We start from the raw sequence: 22,654 nt of genomic DNA, 5'->3' as shown, positions 1-22,654 counted from the left end.
TTGCACTTTGACGTGCTTTCAAACTGCTAGGTTGGCAAGAGCAGGGACCAAGCAACAGGAGCTCACCCCGTTGCGGGGATTCGAACCGCTGACCTTCTGATCGGCAAGTCCTAGGCTCTGCGGTTTAACCCACAGCGCCACACACTGCATACCATCCAACAATTCTCTGCTGAAAATGGGAACGTCCTATTCCATCCTCCTCCTCCTCCTTTTATTATTTATACCCCATCCATCTGATTGGGTTGCCCCAGCCACTCTGGGTGGCTTCCCATATATATAAAAGCATAATAAAGCATTAAACATCAACTTCCCTGTACAGGGCTTCCTTCAGATGTCTCCTAAAGGCTGCATAGTTACTTATGCCCTTGACTCGGGGGTCACATAACTTCATACCCTCCAATACCATTGTTTTTTCTTCTTCTTAGAGACTTGTAGCGTCGGAAGGATCCCCCGAGGGTCTAGTTCAACCCCCTGCAGTGCAAGAATCTCAGCTGAAGCATCCATGACAGATGGACACCCAACCTCTGCTTGTTGTTGTTGTTGATTTCATTTCCCAGATTTTTTGACCCCAAAGGCCTGCTCGGCCTTCGGTGCCCCTCCGCACGCCCGTCCCCAAGCTGAGGTGCGGGGGGGGGGCCGCTGAGCCCCCCGCCCCCCCCCCCGGGCGCAAAAGAAAAGGTTGGAGAGGGCTGCTGCTGCTGCCAGGCCGCGTCTCCATGGCAACAGGAGCGCGAGGGAGACGCTCGCCCGGCGGCGCCCTCGGCTTCCGCGGCCCCTCCCCTCTCCCGATCTGCGATTGGCTGGCGGGCGGGGAGGAGGCGGCGCCGGAAGTGCCTGCCGGGGGTTGCCATGGGTGCGGCGGTGGCGGCCGGGGGTCGGTGCCGGTGCTGGTGCTGCGGGAAGGGGCGGTGTCGGGCGGACCCGTGCGGGGTCCTCTGCCTGCTGCTTACGTACCTCAGTGTGGGCTACGCCGACTACGTCATCCTGGAGCATGTCCTGCTCCAGCCGGGCTTCCGGGGCAGGTAGGGCGCGCCAGCCCCGCAGGGAAGGTTCCCACCCCTTTCGCTCTGCACACGCTCAGGGGCACGGTGCCCTTGGGATGGCTCGGTTTTGTTCCTCCCCCTGTCAGCGGTTTCCTTGCCCCACGGTGGTGGGGGAAAGGAAAGAAGCGAAGCCGGACAAGGGCCGTAGCTCAGGGGCAGGAGGAGGTCGCAGGTTCTGTACTCTGCACATGCTCAGAGGTGCTTTCTCAGAGTTTTATTGAAAGAAAAAAAAAGGGGGAAGTTTCAGAATATACCTCGAGCCATAATGTTGCTGCTGCTGTTATTGGACGTGTTTCCTGCCCTTCACCAGTATTTTGCTTAGGATCAACCCAGCCGACTCAAAATGCCAGTGAGCAAACCTTCAGCTTCTCCAGAGCTCTGCATCGGTTTCGGTAATTCCAGGTGTGGGACAGTGAATAACTACAAAAATGAGACTGGATACTCATGGAACCAACATCCAACCCAATTTCCTGTTTTTGTTTTCCCTCTTACTACCCCAAGTTCTGCTTTGTGCAACAACTGGCCTGATGAAGAGGTTTGGTGGGCTGAAAGCTTGCTCACTCTTTTGTGACATTTTGGTTGATTCTAATATAAGTATTGTCTATTGGTGGATTCTGGATTCCTTATCCTGTAGAATGTCCTCCCATCAGATGTCAAAGAGATAAACAACTACCTGACATTTAGAAGATTTAGAACATTTAGACATTTAGAAGGCAGCCCTGTTCAGGGAAGTTTTTAATGTGTGACATTTTAATGTATTTTAAATCTTTGTTGGAAGCTGCCCAGAGTGGCTGGGGAAACCCAGCCAGATGGGCGGGGTACAAATAATAACTTATTTTTATAAGGCAGCCCTGCCCTAGTGGGACTTGCTCCTGGATAAGTAGGTAGAAGACTACAGCCTTACTTTTTGTTGTTGTTTAATAGATGTACATTCTTTAGTGCATATATTTTGCAGGGCGCCAACACAGGGCACAGTCATGGAGGAGGAGTCCTTTAACTTCTGTTAGTTAAATAGACATAATAATGGTTATGCAGAACCTGTATGTTTGAGGAAGTCTACCACTGAATACTTGTCACTGGGAGATTAAAAGGTAAAGGGACCCCTGACCATTAGGTCCAGTCGCGGACTACTCTGGGGTTGCGCGCTTATCTTACTCTATAAGCCGAGGGAGCCGGCGTTTGTCTGCAGACAGCTTCCAGGTCATGTGGCCAGCATGACTAAGCCGCTGCTGGCGAACCAGAGCAGCGCACAGAAACACCGTTTACCTTCCTGCTGGAGTGGTACCTATTTATCTACTTCATTTTGACATGCTTTTGAACTGCTAGGTGGGCAGGAGCTGGGACCAAGAAACGGGAGCTCACCCCGTCGCGGGGATTTGAACCGCCAACCTTCTGATTGGCAAGCCCTAGACCACAGCGCCACCCGCGTCCCTTAACACTGGGAGATTACAATAGAGAAAAGGCTGTATCCTTCAGACCTTGGTGGTGGTCTTTCATGAAGCATTTGCCTGGCTGGTAAATGGATGTTGGGCTAGAGACATACACCTGGTCCAGTTCAGCGTGTCTGCTATGTTTGGGTACATGGATTTTCTTACAGGTCCTGAGCATGCCTTTTTTCTTACCTGGTGCCCACCTTTTTTTTATCTCCCGCAGTTTAGCTAATTTCGGCTGTGATCCTAAACACTAAGGAGTAAAGATTGAAAAACATCGGCTTTTACTTCCAAGAAACCATGCAGAGTCAGTTATTTATAGGCCAGGATCATTAGTAATGTTTGACTTTGGAATTCTAAAACTGTGTTTTCCTTCCCCTTTGCATCCCCAATGCCACCCTTTGAAAGTGGGGAGTATCAAAAACACAACAGAACAACATAAAAAACCTCCGCTGAGTATGTCCAGGTCCCTGCCGTAATAAAATGTGAATATGCTCCCTTTCATGCACAAAGGTAATCCAAGACTTGCTGCATTAGTAAGATGATCCCTGCTTGCCTGTCAGAATGCATTGTTTGCAACCGGATAATAACGAGTTTTTGGGGATGATTATGATGATGCAGGGATAGAATGGGCTCTCATATTTCACTGAGTAGCCTCCTGGAAAAGCTGTTGGGAAAGGGGAAAGGGGGGGGGGGGAGGGAGAGAAAAAGAAAGAAAGTTTGCGAGATGCTGATGACCTCACTGCTTCCATTTGTCACAGCCTCTGGTGTCCGTTCCATGCCGTGGCGTTCAACTTCATTGTCGTGATGCTCTTGGCCTGTCACACGCGGGCTGTCTTTGCCGACCCAGGTAAGCCGCCACCACCCCTTACCTGGGCCCTGTCTGTGTCATCAGCTTCCATGCTTTGCTCTCTCTCAGTGGAGGTTGGTAGGATAAAAGGCAGAGGGTCCTACAACAGCCAGAGCCAGCGACAGGCAGAGCCAGTTGATTCTAGTTTTCTCCCATCCTCCTCCTTCCTGCTGAGTTCTTGAAGGGCAACGTTGAGGGCTGACTGGCCGCATTGGACTGCAAGTAGGCAGGTTGGTGGGAGCTGGCCGAGGACAAGCTGAGGCTGGTGGGGCCTTGAGGATTGATCAATCCATACCTGCTGACTTGCGGGACCATCTTTACGAAAGGAAAAGGCTGAGGGGTAAACCTACACAAATCCGGAGTAGAGTTCCTAATACTGTTGGATGGCGCCTTTTATGCCTCCTTCCAGCAACTCCTGCAGTCAAGCTGGGGCCAAATGTTTTGCTTTGCTTTGGACCACATCAGCGAGGCCGGGGTGGGGGTCTTGCCTGGGCATCCCAGCCTCCCCCCCCCCCCACTGCCCAGCCTCGTCCCAATTGCCCTGGATGGACCGGCCTCTGCTGTGCACACTTTCTCTAACCAGTACACGGTTACCTTATGGGACTCGCTGTCCCAAAATGGGGTAATATTGGCCACAAGCTTAAATGGCATTTCAAAAATGATTTGAAGTACAATCCTGTGTGCTTGGAAATAATGCCCCACTATGGCCAGTAGGAATTCCCTCACAAATATATGTGCACTTTCAGCTTCAGACAAATAATACAGGGAGGAAAGAGATTTATTTTTTTATTTTTTTTAAATTAAGCTGACCTTTATCCAAAATCAGATTTTGGAGCAGTATGCAAATAAAAAAAGAAAATGAAAGCAGCCAATGATGCAATAAGATTAAGAGGAATAAAATCACCCAACTAGCTAAGAACAAAATCATTTAAAATACCTGTTCAAATGGAAAGCCTGGTCTGAAAAGAATGCAGTGTCTACATGACATACTTTCCTTGGGAAGGCATTTCATAAATGGGCAACTTCTCAGCAGTGCAGGAATGTCCCTTGGCTCAGGAGTCACTGTGCTGGTTTGCCTTTGCCATTCTACAATTCCATAACAGGAGCAGGGCCTCGATCAAAGCACCAGCCATGCCTGGAAAATCCCCCTGAGCCTTCAGGAATCCCTTGGATTCCACAAGTATCTGGGGGCAGGCAGACCCTCCTAATGAGGGAATGTCAGTCACAGTCAATCCAAATCTCACTAGAGACTGATGCGTCCATGTCAGCCTGGACACCCCCTCCCCCCCAGGTTCATTCCCAATCCACTCTAGCAAAGACTAGATCGAGAGTGTGATTTGCAACATACACTGGCTGCGTAATGTTTTGAGACATCCCGTGGTTGCCATGGCAGCCATGAATTCCTGAGCTGGACCAGATAAGGAGGATGCAGCATTGTCATTGAGGCTCCTCAGAATTACTGACTTTATGGTTAAAGACCATACCAGCTAAGACGAGGAGGTTGTTGGGCTTCGGGAGATCTTTGTTCTGTCTCTGCAGCCCAGCATCACTTCCCAGGTTTCAGAATTTTATGACTGCAACCCCACCCTGACCCTCCGGCCTGTGTTGCTGCTGTGCTGAGTACCCAGGCAGGCAAAGCGCAACAGGCCGGCACCCCGACTGAGAATGTAGAACCTTACATTTGGGTCCTTGGGGGCAGGATGGAGGGAGCATCTCTTCACCTAAACAGCTGGGCAGCTTCCTGGTGGCAGAGGACACTGATGAAGGCTGCAGGGCAAGTGCAGTGATGGGAACTGTGTGCTCTCCTGGCCTCAGATGTCAGCCGCAAGGTGACACCAGCAGCACCTCTGGTCTGATACTGGGAACAAAGCAAGGGATGGGCTTCCTCTTCCGAATACCAGTTGCTGGAAGCCCCAGGAGAGGAGAGTATCCTTTTGCTCAGGTCCTTCTAGAGGCTTCCCAGTGGCATCTGGTTGGCCACTGTGGAAACAGGGTGCTGGACTAGATGGGGGCACTTTTTTATTGTGCTGTTTACGAGTTGGCTGCCCTCTGTGAAAGAGAGAATGCTGGACTAGACGGACCCGTGTCTGATTCAACAAGGCGTCCTGAGGCGTTCCCAAAGCAAAGGAAGGATTGAACTCTGATTAATAAGAATACACACAGAGGCTTGAACCAGCAAGACTCTGGGAAGGGTGCGTATAATAATCTGTCTGTCCCTCTACCCCTCGGCCCAGGTCGTTTTATTCACAAAAGACCTTTTTACAGAGTGTTCTTAGAACCAATCAGATTTCTTCTGAGCATTTCAACAAACCCCACGTGGGGACAAAGTTAAACCACAAACACTAGTTAAGCATGCATACGTTTGGGGTAAATAAATGAAAACTACAAAGGAGTGCATTCAGCAACCCCGGAGGTCATAAACAATCAATACACATGATAAGAAGGATGGCCAGGAGGACAGCGATCATTATCACCTCTATGTGAGACCTGTTTCCTGGCCCTAAGATTAACATCCTAAGATTAACATATCAGAAAAGCTACATCGAAGAAACTGCCCACTGTCTTTGATGACTCAGGATGCCTGCCTGGCTGTGTACAGGACTTGTCAAGAAAGAAAAATGGAACAGGGATGCAGAGGTGTGGATTGATCAAAAATCATATCAAAATAGTTTAAACCCAGTCAACACAATGCTTTCATTGCTGACACAGATGGCTTACTCTATACAGTGGTGCCTCGCAAGAAGAAATTAATTCGTTCTGCAAGTTTTTTCGTCTTGTGAATTTTTTCGTCTTGCGAAGCACCACTGTGCATTGACGGTTTCCCATAGGAATGCATTGACAGTTTTTTTAAAAAGGCGCAAGACGTTTTCGTCTTGCGAAGCAAGCCCATAGGGAAATTCGTCTTGCGAAGCAACTCAGAAAACGAAAAACGCTTTCGTCTTGCGAGGCATTCGTCTTGCAAGGTACCACTGTACTTGTTACAATTCCTCATAGCAATCCCACCTGATCACTACAGCGTCCTTTTCGCCATTTCCCCAGCCCCTCCTTCCTATTTCAGTACCTTTTGCAGAATAATAAACAAATGCTTGGTGTCCCCCACCCTTGCAAACAGAAGGGCTTTAGAGCCATTCTTTTTGAAACCATGAAAGTGGAGATTCCAGGGTCTCTCTCTCTGTGTTAGGAGCTGTATTCTAATCCTCAGTGGGGCACACTTTAGGCCACACCTATTGCCAGGCCACCCCCCCCCCCATCTGTGATGCTGCCTTTTCAGCATATCCAAGCAAAGCAGCTGCAGAAACTGGAGCTGCCCAGCTTTCCTTTGCCGGGTGTTGTTTTTCCGCAACTGCTTGCCCGGATCCTGCTGAAGGTCGTTGCCTTGGCTTCCTTGGAGGTGTCATCTTACCCTGGAAGAGGGCCCTTGGGCCTGTGGATCTTTGCGAGCGTTTATTATGGGATCAGCAAAAGCGAAGTCCTTGATCATCTTTTGCCAGTGGCATTTGGGTCAGAAAGCTGAAGTGGCATATTTGAAATTAATCAGCCTGCTCTGCACATTTCATCTGTTCTCTCTCTGTCTCTCCAAATGCAAAATCAAAATATTTATTGAGCAAATGTGCCTTTGTTGGCGTCACTGAGAGCTGGAACATCTCGATTGAGTAATGTGCCTGCATCATTGTTAGAAGTTCATTCTGTTCCCGTTTCTTGGAGTTTATTTAGTTCATGATATACTTTTGCAGGGTGGGAGGGAGAAGGAGAACAGCTCTGTTCTCTTGATCCTTCTACGCACATTCGGATTTTTCTGTGCTTTGTTTGCTTAAAAATAAAAGAATTTCCTTGCTGGGTCAAAACTAAGATCCATCTAGTCCATCACTCCAGTAGTGAGCAATTATTCACTCCAGGAAAACTCATAAGCAGGGCATGAGGGATAAAAGCCACTTTTGCCTGTTTGTCCCAAGCATCAGGCAAGATGCTCAGAGGTAAACCTGGAGGTTCCATTCCTAAATATGGCAGCTATTAAAGGGATAAAAAAAGGAGCCAATGGTTGATGCAGACTTGGTCAACTGGCAGTGGAGAAGCACACACACAAAAAGCATTTCTTTGGACATTGAAAACAGCTTTTTGTTGCTGAGATAAGAACAGCAAAAACTGAAACGAGAAAGTTAACCGTTTTCTCCGCAGAAAAAAACACCATGCTGGAAGTAATTAGTACGCCAGGGCTGGGAACCTGGACTGCAATTCCCATCAGCCCCAGCCAACATGATGGGAACTGGAGTCCAGCAACACCTGGAAGGCTGCAGGCACCCCAGCCTTGCAGCACAACTCAGTGGGATCCCCTTGAGGCCTGTTGGTGGGTAAATGCGATTAGGGCATGCATGTATTTACACCCACTAAACAAAGCCGAAAGGAATGGTAGATAACAGGGGGAGGTTGGAGGAAGAGCATAAGTAAATGGGTGTGAAGTTAATTTCTTCATCAGTCTGTCTCCTGTCTGTTTGTTCTGAGCCTTTTTTTTAAAAAAAAACACCATTCTTTCATTACTTTTTAATCTGTTCTTTTCCCCAAGGAGTTCAGGGTGGCACATTTGGTCCCCCACACCTTGTATTCTCACAGCAACAATGTTAGCCTGAGGCCATATCCACACCTTGTACTTAAAACACTCTTATACCACTTTAACAGTCCCAACTCCCTAACAGCCGGTGTGTGGGGCAGCGCAGCAGCTTTCCTGTGCGGCCTCCTGCCGACCCCAGAATATCAGTTCTTGTGAATATTTTTGGACACAGTATTTTTGGTCTGGATTGAAGAGAAAGCAGCAGAAAGGGCATTTAAAAGGTGTTTAGAGGGTGCCCCCCCTTTACATGATGTCACTTACGTGTGCGGGGCTCCGGAACCTAACCCCTGCATAAGTGTGGGGGATGCTGACACCGCCTCTGTTGTCTCTGGCAGTGATGGGAGAACATAGCCATCAAGACTGGTAGTCACCAATAGCCTCGTCCTTTATGAAACAGCTCCCCACCATAAAAAAATAATAAAAAATCAATTAGATGCTCACACCCAGCCTTGCCTGTGGCTCTCTTTCAGGCATGGTCCCGCTCCCAGATACAGCCATTGACTTCTCTGACTTGCGGAGTAGCGGCAGTGGCGGATCGCACAAGAACAGTCGGGTGAGTTGTCTGTACCTGGGGAGAGGGGAATGTGAAGCTGCCTTACCCGTCGCCTAGGGGTGCGGAAGCTGTGGCCCTCCAGGTGGGGGCTGGATTCCCAACTCCCACCAGCCTCGACCAGCATGACCAGGGTCAGGAATGGCAGGAGTTATGGACCAGCAATGCTGTGTTCCAGCTGCATGCTCCTCACACCTGCCTTAGCCCAGGGATTCGTCAAGCTCAACACCATCTAGCTGCAGCGAGTTACTTTAATTCTCTGCAGCTACCTTGCATTCTGACAAGGTAAGTGCCTTGTCTGCTGTAAATGCAAGGCATGCAGACTGAGGCCCCGTCGGCACTGTGTTCAAATCCTACCACTTTAAACTATCACGGCTTCCCTCAAGGAATCCTGGGGATTGTAGTTTGTTAAGGGAACTGAAAGTCCTTCGGGGGCTTCTATTCTGCCCACAGAGCTACAGTTCCCAGAGTTCCTTGGGAAGGCAGATTGACTGTTAAGCCACTCCAGGAAGGGTAGCTCTGCGAGGGGGATAGGGGCCTTGTAACAACTCACAGCATCCTTAACAAACCACAGCTCCCAGGATTATTTGCCGGAAATTCAAAATGGCGACGCCCCCAAGGGCATTGTGGGAATCGCAATATGGTGGCTCACAGACCCAGGGCAAGGTCTCCTGTAATATATGGAGCAGTTTACAGTGGAAAAACAACATCAACAACAAATATAAAATTACTGAAATAACATCTTCAATAGAATGGCACCAAGGAGCAACAGTAATAGATTCCACTGCTTCTCCTCTTGTGGTCTCCAACGGAGCAGAATTTCTGGGACTTGAGTCAGATCACCCCTCCATCCCACAGTCTTGCTTTACATACGCAGCTCCCGTGTTTATGCTTTATATATACAACTCACAGGATTGCTTTCTATAGACAATTGCAAACAGTGCAGGCTGTGGCTTGCTGACCTTTTAAATTTCCCACAATGCCCCAGGTGCAGCTTTTGCTCGGGGGCATGGTGTGAAATTAAAAGGGTGGCTGAGTCCAGCCTCCTGGTGCTTCTCGGAGCAGTGCTTTCATAGCAGGGAAAGGCTGACGGAGCCCACTGATGGAACCAGACCTGGAGTCAGCCCTGAGAGGGAACAGGCTTTTAGGCTAGATGGAATTTGGGCCTGATTCAGCAGGGCTCTTCATAGGTCCTTATGACGTTCAGTCTGCAGCAGTCCAGTCCAGACAAAGGTTTACTCTCTCAGAACTTAGACCCCTTGTGTGCAGATGAACTGTAGTCTGAGGGAGGTGGTGCTAATTCCATTTGATGATTTCTTGCATTTGCACCCTGCACTTTAACCCAAAAGGCTCTCTGAGCGGCTTACAAAAATCAGCATGAAGCTGGCCCCTGCCCTTGGGCTTCTGTCCAAAAAGGATATGTCAGGCAAGGAAAAATGGAATGGGAGGGAGGAGGTGAAAGCAAGCTCAAGCACCACCAGAAACAGAAGCAGAGCAGGTGACAAACACCTTTTGGTTCCTCTGCCATCTTCTTTGCCTCTCTAGAACAATGAGGACTGGACAGTGTGTAACCGCTGTGAGACATACCGGCCGCCCCGGGCGCACCACTGCCGCGTCTGCCACCGCTGCGTGCGCCGCATGGACCACCACTGCCCTTGGTGAGGATCCTGCCTCGATCCGTATGTGTCAGGGTTCGAGGGTTACTTTCGCTCCCCTTGCTTCCTCCCCAGAGAAGAGGGCTTCTCATCTCAGTCAGTGTTATGACGGACCCAGTTGAGGCAGCATCAGCCTCCCCAACCCCATCTCATCTTTGGGAACCAGAAGAACCACCCTTTTTAATTTTAACTTGAGCTGTTGTCCCTAGGGAGTGGGGGGGGGGGCGGAGGAACGTGGTTCAGTTTGCATATGAAGGCAAACCTCCCCAATTCCCATTTTCTGAAATGATTTGTGAACCAAATCACAACCATCCTTCAAAATTCACACTATATTAAAAAAAAAACCCAATAAAAAAGAACTCTACGCTTCTCCAAATTTTGCATGCAGGTTAATTACCTATTTGTTAGAAATATACTTATCTACCACTATTCAATAACAGCAACAATAGTAGAGTGGTTTATGACAATTGTCCATGAAACCATACGATAAAATCCATATAAAAAGTTTAAATCAGAAAGTGGCTGGCTGTTGTGGATAGATGGATTCTCAATTGTCCACCTAAACTGAACGGAATGGAAAAGTGTCCAGCAGGCATTTAAAGTTCTCTTGCCTGTGCAAAAATGAATGTACTAATGTGTGCATGCAAATCTACGTGTTAGTGAAAATTACATACAGAGCACATTATATCAGTCAATATTGCTTTGCAGAAATGACTGTGATAGGGGGAAATTGCATATACAAATGTGTATGGTAGGAGAAATTCACAGAAAAATGCTGATGAATTTCCATGAAAATTATTATTTTTTAATTGCAAACTGATGTGGAAATGTAGAGAGCTGAACTGAAGATTGGAGAAACTCGAGAGAAGCCAGAATTGACAGCTTCATCTCGTTCCTAGTTGTCCAGTTTTCTTTCTAACACGCACAAACGCTCTCTTGGTAGGATCAACAACTGCGTGGGGGAACTGAACCAGAAATACTTCATCCAGTTTCTCTTCTATACAGGTATGTCGGGAACGTGCCACCAGGCCATGGTTTGGGGGGGGGGGTCCCAGGGCATTGTGGGTAGCAATTTACCTCCCTGCTTAATGCCCCACTGCCCCATGGGCCCCTTCTTTGCCTCCCTAGAACAAAAAAATGAGGGTTTAAGGTTGCGTTTGTGGGTTGAGCTCCCCTCGTTCCTATCCGAAGAGCACTGTGGACTGAGGGATTGCGCTGACTGAAGTTGATCCAGCCCAGTTTATTAGATGTCCCTTCTGGTTAATCTCTGAAATCAAAGCAGCGATCGCTGTCTTTCCCCACTAGGGGCTGCTCTTCTCCAAGGCACACAGTCTTCCTCTTCCTCCTCACTGTAAAACTTGGAATTGTTCTCAGCTTCTGACAAGTTTCTTTGTCTCTTTGAGGGCTAAGAGTCCTTGTTTGCTTGTTTACCTGCTTAACTTTTAATGTCCTTCGTTGCTCCCAACTCACCTGCCACCAGCCGAGTGGTTCATAGAATCACAGAATCATAGAAGAGTTGGAAGGGTCATCTAGGTTCATTGCTTGCTTCAGCCACTCTGCTCGTTCTGCCTTCCTACCCCTTTGCTCCTTTGCCAGGCTGCCCCCTGCCAATGCCTGACCTCCCCATCTAGGTCTAGAGCTCCCTCCCAAGACAAAATAACACTTTCCTCTCTTGACTTATCAAAACCTAACATTTTGTGTAGAGCAGGGGTAAGCAGCCTTGGACCAGAGCAACCTTGACCCTTGGCCTGATGTCAGAAGCCCTCTTCAAAGGATCAGTTCAGACCTCTGGCAATAGCAGCCTGTTCCTCCCTGGTAGACTTCTGTCTGGGGCGGAAGAGCATGGTGTCAAGAGAGGGTGGGGAGAGGGGTGTCAGGAGAAGGAGACAGGGGAGTCAGAGGGAGAGGACATTTTAAACTTTTGATGTTTCATTGCGTTTTTCATATTTTGTTGGGAGCCACCCAGAGTGGCTGGGGCAACCCAGTCAGATGGGCGGCATAGAAAGAATAAAAATGTTACGGTCATACCTCGGGTTGAAGGAGCTTTGGGATGAATATTTTTGGGTTGCGCTCCGCGACGACCCGGAAGTAATGGAGCGCGTTACTTCCGGGTTTCACCGCATGCGCAGAAACTCAAAATGCCGTCACGTGCTTCAGGATGCGAACGGGGCTCTGGAACGGATCCTGTTCGCATCCAGAGGTACCACTGTATTAAGTTGGAGTGGTCCCACCCACCACCAGAATGCAGCCCCTGAGAGATTGCTCCCAGGAGAATGTGACTCCAGACCAAAATAAAATGAACCCCCACTCCCCACCCCTGCTGTAAAGGATTTGGCTTAGCCCCTCATTCCTTTTCACTGTCTCCTTTATCTTGCAAGCTACAAGTTTGTTGAAAGTTGGTCTTCTAAGGCATCTGGAAGTTGAGCAGAAAGCCTGTCTCCCCACCCAAAAAACCCATTCAAGCTTCATACTGACCATACTTGGGGATTTATGACTTGTATCCCCGAGGAAATGATGAAATGCACAATGCCTGCGTTGATAACCCTTTTTTCTTTTTGTGTTTCCTCTCCCTCTTGGCCTTCGCTGACCTGGTTCTCCCTGCCACAGGCTTGGCCAGCCTTTACGCCATGGGGCTGGTCTTGACCACCTGGCTTTGGCCCACGGACAAGAGCTCAGCCGGGAAGGCCGAAGGAGCCGAAGGAGGCGTTTCCAACAATCGCATCCAAATGTGAGTCCCCTCAAATGTGAGAGCCACTGTGGTGTAGTGGTTAAGAGCAGTAGACTCATAATCTGGTGAACCGGGTTTGATTCACTGCTCCTCCACATGCAGCTACTGGGTGACCTTGGGCTAGTCACACTTCTCTGAAGTCTCTCAGCCCCACTCACCTCACAGAGTGTTTGTTGTGGGGGAGGATGGGAAAGGAGAATGTTAGTCACTTTGAGACTCCTTCGGGTAGTGATAAAGCGGGATATCAAATCCAAACTCCTCCTCCTCCTCCTCCTCTTCTTCTTCTTCTTCTTCTTCTTCTTCTCCTTCCTTCCTTCCTTCCTTCCTTCCTTCCTTCCTTCCTTCCTTCCTTCCTTCCTCCTGCCACCAAGCTAAGGATTCTCCCCACCCCACCCCACCCCCCGTTGCTGGGGCAGGGAGAGTTCTAGAGACCATGTAGATGCCTCAGTTTGGCCTTTTGCAAAAACAGAAAAATTAATAAGCCGAACGAAAGAAAAGAAATTGCCATGTCACACAGTTCTTGCCAAGAACAGCTGGAGCTCCAGAGCTTTGGCTCAATGCCACAGGGAGGAGAGGAGGCTCCATGCTGGCTTTTCTATAAATGAGCAGCACACCCTCCCTCCCTCTCCCCCCTCTCTCTTTGGAAAATGGGAGCAGCTGAGGGTAGGGCGTTGTCCCTTTGTCCAACCCCCGCAGCCTCCTCGCCTGCTTCCTCCTGCTTGGGGTCTCTCCGTCCACAATCGTGGGGGTGGGGGAAGGCTTCCCCCCCTCCTGTCGAGGGCCGCATTCCCCTGCTGCCACGGGCTATTTATTTATTCTGTTTCACTTCTGAATCGCTTCCTGCGAACGTGACCTCGAAGCGATTTAAGCAGCGAAGGCATCAGCGTTAGAACAATTTCATGTGGAGAAGAAACGGAAAGAACGGGTTATACCCCGTTCGAGTTCTCCAGTTAATTAGGCATACAGCTCCGGCGGGAAGGTAAACGGCGTTTCCGTGCGCTGCTCTGGTTCGCCAGAAGCGGCTTAGTCCTGCTGGCCACATGACCCGGAAGCTGTACACCGGCTCCCTCGGCCAATAAAGCGAGATGAGCGCCGCAACCCCAGAGTCGGTCACGACTGGACCTAATGGTCAGGGGTCCCTTTACCTTTACTTAACGTAGGCTCCATCTGCACTCTGCATTTAGAGCAGTATCATACCACTTTAAATAGCCATGTTTCCCCGCCCCCCAAAAGAATCCTGGGAACTCATTTGTTACGGGTGCGGAGATCTGTTTGGAGGCACCTCTCCACCCCCTCACAGAGCTACAATTCCCAGAGTGGATTAAGAAATAATCCCTCTTCCTGTGGAACTCTGGGAATTGTAGTCCTGTGAGGGGAATAGCTGCTTGGAGGTGCCTGGTACACATGTGAAGCACAGCTCAGCCCTATTTTAAAAAATAGTCCCGTGCGCTCTGCTGCCCCTCCGGAAACACAAGTTGGAGTAGTAGTGTTCCTAGTTAACAGACTGACTGTACTTTTCCCTTTCCTCCTTCTAGCGCTCACCGCATCATCTTGCTGGTGGAATCCATCCTCTTTGGCCTCTTTGTCACAGTCATATTTTATGACCAGGTTGGTTTTAAGGCTTGCAGCGGGAGACGGGACTTGGTTTTTTAATCGTTTGGCAACCTTTTTAGTTTGTCAGCCATTTATTAAAAACAACAGCAACGCCCCCCCCCCAATTATTTTTTTAAAAATTGTTCCAAATCAATAGATTTTGAAAAATAGTTTATTTATATGTCGCCTTTCCACACTGAGCTGGGCCCAGTGTGGCTACAACACTTATTAGCAAAACGCAAAACTTTGTAGGGTGGGAGAGAAAGCTGTTGTCAAAATGCATCCATAAATTGAAGCAACTTTAAAGAAAGCAGCAATTTAACAACATTGGAATGGATTCAATACTAGAAATAATCTAGACATGAATATGCCAGCACAGAACAATTTTTTAATATTTTATTTTACAAGCAATTAAGTTCCAGCTGCTGGCGCTGGGCTGATTCCACTCCAAAGAGCCTCAGCAGCCTGACTAAGACACAGTTCAGAGAGGGAGGGGTCTTCTCCCTAGGCGTACAGCTGGCTCCCTCATCTCTCCTCTGGAGAAGATTTAACAGCAGCAAAAGGGAGATGCTGAGGAGGGCAAGAGTGGCAAGTCCTCTTCCCCAGCCTTCTTCCAGTTGCTGGTGCTGGTTTTCCTGCAGAGGACTAGAAGAGAAATCGTGTCCATGGCACAGACACTATCAGATATCAACAGCTGCATGGAGCTGCCTTGTAAAGTGTCCAATCAGTGGACTGCACAGCCCAGGGTGGCCTCTTTTAATTGGCAGTGGCTCTCTATGGCCTTGGCAGGGGTTGTCGCTGTACGTTGGAACTGGGGAGGGTGGGGGTGACTTCTGCATGCCAAGCAGTGTGCTGTACCATTGAGCTATGAGCACCACTGAGTATAGGGTGCAGCTTTTTGCAGGTTGGGTCCTCTCTGCTGTATCAGCAGTGGTTTCCCAAGGTCTTGTTAGATCTTACTGTGAATCATGCACATCAGGCTTGCATATTTATTGAGATGTTTCCATTGGTTTATCGCTTGTGGCTAAATTTTGTTACGTTTTGGTACCTCTTAGTGTGAATTATGTACGTTTTTGAGGTTGCAAGTAGGGCTGGGCAATATCTGGATTTCAGCATTGTGATATATCACCGGCTAAACATCGCAATATAGTGATACATCACAATGTCTGAAATTAGGATGGAGCTATGTAGAGGCATTGGCTGGCTTCACAATTTTTCCTGCATCATGATTTTTGCATAGCAACCACACACACCCCGAGATTTGCGATATATTGCCAGGTCAAAAATTATGAGAGTCACATAGGTGTAGCATTTATGTTTGTATTTTTGTATTGCCGGTATTTGAGTTGGTGTAATTGTGTGGTTGTACATGCATCGTAAATAATAATGTTTGTTTTTAATTTTAAAAAATACATTATGAAACCATTATCACGATATGGACTTCAAACTGGTTTTGGACGATATATTGATATCTCATCCAGTCCTAGTTGTAAGCCACCTTGAAGAAGGTTTAACTGTAGGAAGGCAGCATAGAGAGCAATGAAGCATCACGGCTATCACAGGGTGTTGTTCAGGGACTAGGGGGGACAGGTGAGCAAGGTTTCAGATTTTGCCTAGCGCCTCCTGAGGTGCCAAGGATAACCTTCCCCCAAAAAAGATGCACCGGTGGTGGTGCTAATAGGGGAAAGGGAATGTTAGTGTCGCATGGAGTGATAGACAGACACAAGTGCTTGTGTGTGTGTGTGTGTGTGTGTGTGTGTCTCAAAACATATCCTGCCCACCCCCTAACTGCCTAATGTGCATCTCCCAGCTGGTCTCCATTATCACGGACGAGACCCCAATTGAGCAGCTGCGCAACCGGCTCCTGAAAGAGGCACGGCGGGAAGTCTCGCATACACGGAAGCCCAAGATCGCCCTCCTGCGGGAAGTCTTTGGACGAGGTAGGTCTGGGGGTGGTGATGACTGGCGTATGTCCTTGCTGGTCCGTTAAAGCAGTGCCGGGAAGCCAGCAGCCCTCTAGATTAGGCAGAGAGTGTTGGAAATCAAGCCTTTATCAGGAGAAACTGCCAACTCTCCCAGGCACCCGGCTTGGTCTCCTGTTGACCTCCCTGTCTGCTTCCCCGGCAAGATCCAGGCAGAGGTCGCGATAGGCGATCCTTCTCAGCGTGAGAAGAACACCCCCCCTCTTTCCTGCCCCCTCGGCAGGGGAAAGAGATAGACAGAAACGTATTTACATGCCTTTATTTGTGTCTTTGCAGCGTTACAAAAAACATGACTGCTCTCTTCAAACTCCAGCAGTCGACAGAGCAAACACTTCCTGTACAGCTCATATTACACTCTGAGCTAATTCCGGTGCCCTCTGTTTCCCACGGACACTCCCAACATCATGTGATGTTGTTTTCAAGCAATCAGCTCGTAGCAGCATTGCTTCTATATCGTAACAGAGAGAACCTCCAGATGTTGCTGTGCTACAAGTCCCATCATCCCCAGCCGGCATGACCAGCGATGCTGGGAGCTGTAAATCAGCAACATCTGGGGGACCAGACACACACCTGTATCTGGAAGATGCTGAGCTCCAGCTCCCATCATTCTGTGCCATCGACCATGTTGGTTGGGGCTGATGCGGGCCGGGGGTCCATCCTCAGCCAGAGGGCGCTGGATTCGAGGCAAGCGTCCACGATGAGCTGTGTGCATCCAACCCTCCTTCCCTCTCTCACCACCTAGGTCTCGTCATCTGCTGGTTCTTCCCGTGCAACTGCAGCTCTCCGTCAGCCAGCGGGCCCTCCTACAGCTACTTGCCCAACTACGACGTGTGACTTCCTGGACTGCTCTCTCTCCGTGCTCTCTTTCTATTGGTGGAGGCGGAGGTTCCGTTCAGTTTCGTTGGCCACCTTCTGTGGAGGCAATGGTGGCTGCAGTTTCCTAACGTTTTCCCCCTGGTGGGGAAACGGTTTCTTCGGGAGGGGAGTGTGTGTGTGTGTGTGTGTGTGTATACTATAAGTGTTGATGCTCTTCATCCCAATGGGAACAGAGCACGCTCTCCCTTGAAGTGGAGCTCAGCAGGAGGTCCTCGTATTTTGAACTCTTGGCTCAACCTGTGTAACACTCAGAATTGGGGTGCTGGGCACAGCAGAGATCACCCTCAGAAGCGGCCCTTAATGCGCCTTGGGCCCTGGTGTGAAGCATGTGAATTTGAGCCCCTTCCTTCCTCCCTTCCTGCCTCACCTTGCCTGTGAAGGCCGTATTTAAGCCCTGCGTCCTTTACCAGGCTGCCCAAAGAGATCAAGCTCTGGCCTATCTAATAATAATAATAATAATAATAATAATAATAATGCGGGCATTAGCCTCCTACTCTGGAGAGCTGTGGCCTCTGCCCACTAGGGACCCCAGCCTTGCTTTTGCTCACCTGATTTCAGCCCCGAGGGTGGCAGTGTTTGGTACATGCTTCCACTTTCAACTTGCTTCAGCCTCTGATGCTCTGCTGTGGACTGGAAGCATGTCGGAGGCTGATGGTGACCAGCTGTCCCAGAGGAGGGAGCACCTTGTATTAGCATCCCCTTGGGGTTTCCTTTTTCAGAGGGCAGGGGCTGGCTGCCCTCCAGTGGATTTGACCACGGATAGCTCAGGTGGGTGTGAAGAGCACGCAGCCACACCTCCCCACGCTACACCAGCCTCATCCAGGATTTCTGCTTATCCTTCTGGTTTGCTGTGAGCGTTGTGTGTATGTTGCCTTTCAGCACATTCCCAGCAGTTCCTTGAGCTTTCTTGAAACATAAGAGTCGGAACATCATGCTTTGTGGTGCGCAGGGACTTGCTGCATCCTCCGCTTGGGGAGGTGTTCAGGAGGTTTCTGCCATTTTTGTGTCTAATCGCTGGGGGGATTCCTTGTTTCCTTTGCTGGATTGGCCCCCACCCCAAGGTTCCCCGGAGGCCTTGAAATTAAGAGGCTGGGTTTCCAGCATCATTTGAGCTGCTCAATAACGGGAGAAAAGGGAGGCCCAGGGCTTTTTTCCAGCCAGAGCACACCGGAGCGCGGTTCCAGCACCTCTCAGGTGGGTGACATTGCAGGCCAGCACCCTCCCACCTGCTTCTTGCCTTTACGTACTTCCGAGAGGCCCAAAATGAACATTTCAAGTCCAAAGCGAAGCTGGCCAGTGTGTGAGTCTACTTTTTTTTAGATCTAGCCACAGTTGGTCAAGCTATGGGGTCAGGCAAATTAGTATTTCCATTTCTTCAATCCAATTCCCGTATAGCGGCAGTGGGCTTTAAGCTTTCCAGCTAGGCCTCTACTGTTGCACGTGGGCGTGTTTGCACGAGGGCACTTCCAAGCTGCCCTAGCCATCTGCCTGAATCTAAAAGAATGGGGCGGGGGCGGGGCACATTTATGTGACCTGTACCAGAACCAGGGGCGACCCCCAAACCAAACAGCTTGCCGTAGTTTTTATCACCTCCATGGCTGGTGAACACTGCTGTTGTCAAACAGGCACCTGTCTATTCAAGGCTGCCCCAAGTCACCTGGCGACTTACTGTAGCAACTTCATGGTGAGTTCTGGCACCTATTTTTCTTGGGGGGGGGGGAGCACCAGAGAAGCCCTTTTTAGTAGGGGGCAGATTCTCCTGCCCCATGTACTTCAGCAGAGGGTGGCGGCCCCCTCTGAAATAATTACTCCCTGAAACTCATCTTAAAATGGTGGCTGGTATCCATTAGAGTTTGTAGGGCAGAATCTGGGAGCCCTGCAGGAGGCGGAGCCAGAGGCAATGACAGGCAGAGCTGCAAGCAATGAGTGGCGGAGCCAATGGAGTCTAGTTTTGTCCCCATCCTCCTCCCGAGACTGAGGAGGAGGAGGGTGACAGGCAGGGCCCCTCCTTGGACCGGCTGTAAGTAAGAAGGCAAGCAGGCTGGGGATGGCTGAGAGCAGACTAAGGGTTGTGGGGCAGTGCCCCATTCCCCTGAATGGAGCAGCCTCCACTGCCTTTCAAAGCACAAGAAGTGTGCCACATTTGATACCCATTGTGTCATGTGTTTCCCCCACACCCCCGACTTGCTAATCCTACACTGCTGCCCTTGGGTTGGGTGGTACTTATCTATTTATTATGTCGCCTTATAGCCCAGGCTTCGATTCTGCTTCTCAAGGCGGCTAAAAATATATCATGTTATAATAGAACATTATTTTAAGTATGCTAAACGGGTAAAGCAACTAAGCAGCAGGATTGCAACCCAAAGCAGAGAGGAAGGCCTCTTCTAACACAATGCCCTGTGTGTGTGTGTTGTCTGAAAACAAAGCATGCCTTCTGTTTCAGAAGTGTTTTTACCCATGTGCAAGTTTAAATGGCAAACTAAATCTAGCAAGGCTCATACAACGTACAGTAATTGGTTTAAAAAAATAAATAAATCAGGTTGCAGCCTTACTTTCAGCAGAGTGCTACAACCTGGGGAGTCAGTGTGAGGCACCCTCCCCCAGATGTTGCTGGTTTCCATATCCTATCCACTCCAACCACCATGGTTCGTGGTCAAGGGATAATGGGGGTAGTAGTCCAGCCACATCCCTATACTGCAGCATTCTCATTCCCCCACTCCTTTCTACATGCTGTGTTAATTCCCTGTGCTCTGGTCTGTGCTAGAATGAGGCTTTTTTCTACCACTATCTCCCTGATGCCTGACCCTGCTATCCACCCAACTTTTTAAAAAAGCGGGGTGGTTTTCGCTCAGACTTGGCAAACAAGTTCTGAGCTGCAAACCTAACTGCGGCAGGATTGGGGTGTGTGTGTGTGTGTGGTGAGGAGGGGAAGAATGTCTCTGGGATTTAATTGGGATAATTTCCTACCCTCTAATGAAAGTCTAGACAGCCCCAGATGCAAGTGTCAGGAACTGGAGGGTGAGCGATTGATTGCCCCCGGTGCCCTGCGGACAAAGCAGCTCTGGCTGTGGATTAAGTCTTAAGTGTTCTGCCGCTTTATTTATTTTCTCAGGATGTGTTTGCACTGATGCTTCGTTTAATAACAGGATGCCACTTGTTCTCTTTGAACCAAATGTGATGCCCGCCCATCTCAGAGATGAGCAGCTTCTTTTGCAAACCCCATAGACGATCGGTCTTGACATCTTCACGCTCGAGAGGGTGCCAAGGAGCAAGGAATCCGGCAACTGGAGCACATTTTGCTACCACTTCTTTTTTTAAAAGCAAGGTTCCGGTCCTCATTGCTGCAGAGAATAGCCAAATTTCTGACTTAAGAGAGAAAGAAAATATCTCTCACTCGGGAATCCAGTGCTCTGAAGGAGAGTCTCCTTATTTCTTTGCACGGTTATCGGGCTCCCAAAGTTAAGACTCTGCTAACCCTACTCTCAGAATAGACTCATTGGAATTCATGAACACAACTGACTTAGCTCTATTAATTTCAGTGGGTCTGTCTTGAGTAAAATTTAGTCAGTCTGTTCTCAGCAGGGGCACAGGAGGCAGAGTTGTGGCACTACTGCACACTGGGGCAAGGCAGCAGCGGGCTTTGCCACCATCCCAGCAAGGACGGTGCCGCTGCCAGGAGATCACTGCTGCTGCTCTTCTGCCCCCTTTGCATGCCTTTGCTGCTTGCCCCACTTTTGGTCATCTGCCCTAGTATTGCGATTTGTGTTTTGCAGCTTTAATCTTCCAGTCTCTCCACCACCCACTGCCCAGATCAAAACCTGTGCAATGACTCCCTCCAAAAAAGAGATACTGCCGTTCTTAACATTCCTGCATTGCAGGGGGTCAGGCTAGATAACCCTCAAGGTCCCTTCCAACTCTTAAGATTCTGGGAGTCTAAATTATTGTAGGTCATTCCAGTTACATCATTTCATTCCAGTCGCACAGTTTGGGAACTTCTGTTTTGTTAGTGCAAAACTCCAGACTCTCATCGCTGAGCTCTCTTCTGCTGGGTGGCACAGAGGAAAAGCTGCCTCCAGTTGCCTGTATAAGATCCAGGCTTTTGCATCCCTTTGTTTTTTTTCTGCTGGGCCTAGTCTTCAACCAGCCACCCAACACCCTGAACTTCTGATAGGTGACAGGTGTGAGACTTTGGCAGTCAAAGCCCTCCCTGTCCTCCCCCTGCTGTCTAGAAACGTGTTGTTGTTTTTCCTAAAAGAGCATGCATCTTCAGGATATAGAATCCTTTGCTTGTGTCTTGCAGTGGTGTTGGAATCTTAACGCAGCTCTCGTGGCCCCGGTCTCTTAACCACGCACAGCTTGAACGGCATCTTATATGGAGGCCAAGCACAACTGGGAGACGGGCAGAAAGTAGACTGGGATCAGCGGGTAGCTCTCTGGATGACTTTGATTTGGCAAGGGCTTCAGATTCCTGACTGTTTAACAATGACAACAACCGAGAAGTCTCTTCTCCCTTCTCAAATTAAGCTGCTGAAACAAAGAAAGAAGGGGAGACTAGGAGTGGGTTGGGGGGAGGGGGGCTGCAAGCTCAGTCTTGATGTCAAAAACAGAGCAGCGTGTGCATTCACGCTCGGTGCCCTGTTCCTGAAATCCCCACCGCCCCGTCTGTAGAGGAGCAGGTAGCTTTCTTAAGAAGTCATCTTAGCTCTCTCAGTTGTGAATGTGAACATTGCACTCAGGTCCTGTTTGCAGGCTTCCCCTTAAGGTGTCTGGCTGGCCACTGTAAGAGCAGGCCGCTGGCAAGGAGACCTTTGATTTGATCCAGCGGCCTGTCTCTTCTTATTTTGCTGTGGTAGTGGGGATGCAAACATGCCTTCAAAAAATAATAATGCAGCAGCAGATTGGTGGAGCTGCAACAACAATGGTTTCTCTGTAAGAAAGGGGAGGTGGGCCGACCTTGCCCTAGTCGCTGACGCCACAGACTTGCTCATCCATGCACGCTCAGCAGCCATAGCGCCCCAGCGCTCGCTGGCATGTATGAATGAGCCGTCGCAGGTCTAGCTCGACAACTGGAGGGACCATAACACCTCCAGTGCAGTGTTAGCTAGTAAGTGCTGATCCACAGAAATTTGTGCTTGAGGGGAGGGGGGGATGGCCACAGACAGGGGCCGTTGCCACACTCCAAAAATGTGTGTTTTGGGGTTGGGGGCCCAAAGGGGGTGCTGCTATGAAGCCTGATCCTGTTGCAGCCTAGCAGTATTATAACATAACGGGTCATCTCTGTATGTATTTGCTCTTTGTATTTACTGCGAGGATTTTTTATATATAAAAACACCCCCCCCCC

The 22,654-nt window shown here is 49.3% G+C and overlaps 1 protein-coding gene across 1 annotated transcript; it reads left to right on the top strand.

The window, feature by feature from the left end:
• Positions 1-832: 832 nt before the first annotated feature.
• LOC310667010 (palmitoyltransferase ZDHHC3-like) lies at positions 833-22,654 on the top strand. Its single transcript, XM_083418628.1, has 9 exons — positions 833-1,022; positions 3,235-3,323; positions 8,400-8,482; positions 10,025-10,137; positions 11,078-11,139; positions 12,742-12,862; positions 14,398-14,470; positions 16,266-16,395; positions 17,180-22,654. The coding sequence occupies exons 1-9, from the start codon at positions 850-852 to the stop codon at positions 17,269-17,271; spliced, it is 936 nt and encodes a 311-aa protein (XP_083274754.1). The 5' UTR covers positions 833-849; the 3' UTR covers positions 17,272-22,654.

The sequence above is a fragment of the Podarcis tiliguerta genome, assembly GCF_965153285.1.
Source record: "Podarcis tiliguerta genome assembly, chromosome: 16".
NCBI classification, from domain to species: domain Eukaryota; kingdom Metazoa; phylum Chordata; class Lepidosauria; order Squamata; family Lacertidae; genus Podarcis; species Podarcis tiliguerta.
This window is presented reverse-complemented; position numbering and strand designations above follow the sequence as displayed.

What these genes read in the sequence shown, in the direction of transcription:
- LOC310667010 (XM_083418628.1), top strand. Translation starts at nt 850, where the DNA reads ATGGGTGCGGCGGTGGCGGCCGGGGGTCGGTGCCGGTGCTGGTGCTGC. An exon ending in GATCGCACAAGAACAGTCGG is followed by an intron (nt 8,483 to 10,024) that starts GTGAGTTGTCTG and finishes TTGCCTCTCTAG; the next exon opens with AACAATGAGGACTGGACAGT. An exon ending in GCGGGAAGTCTTTGGACGAG is followed by an intron (nt 16,396 to 17,179) that starts GTAGGTCTGGGG and finishes CTCACCACCTAG; the next exon opens with GTCTCGTCATCTGCTGGTTC.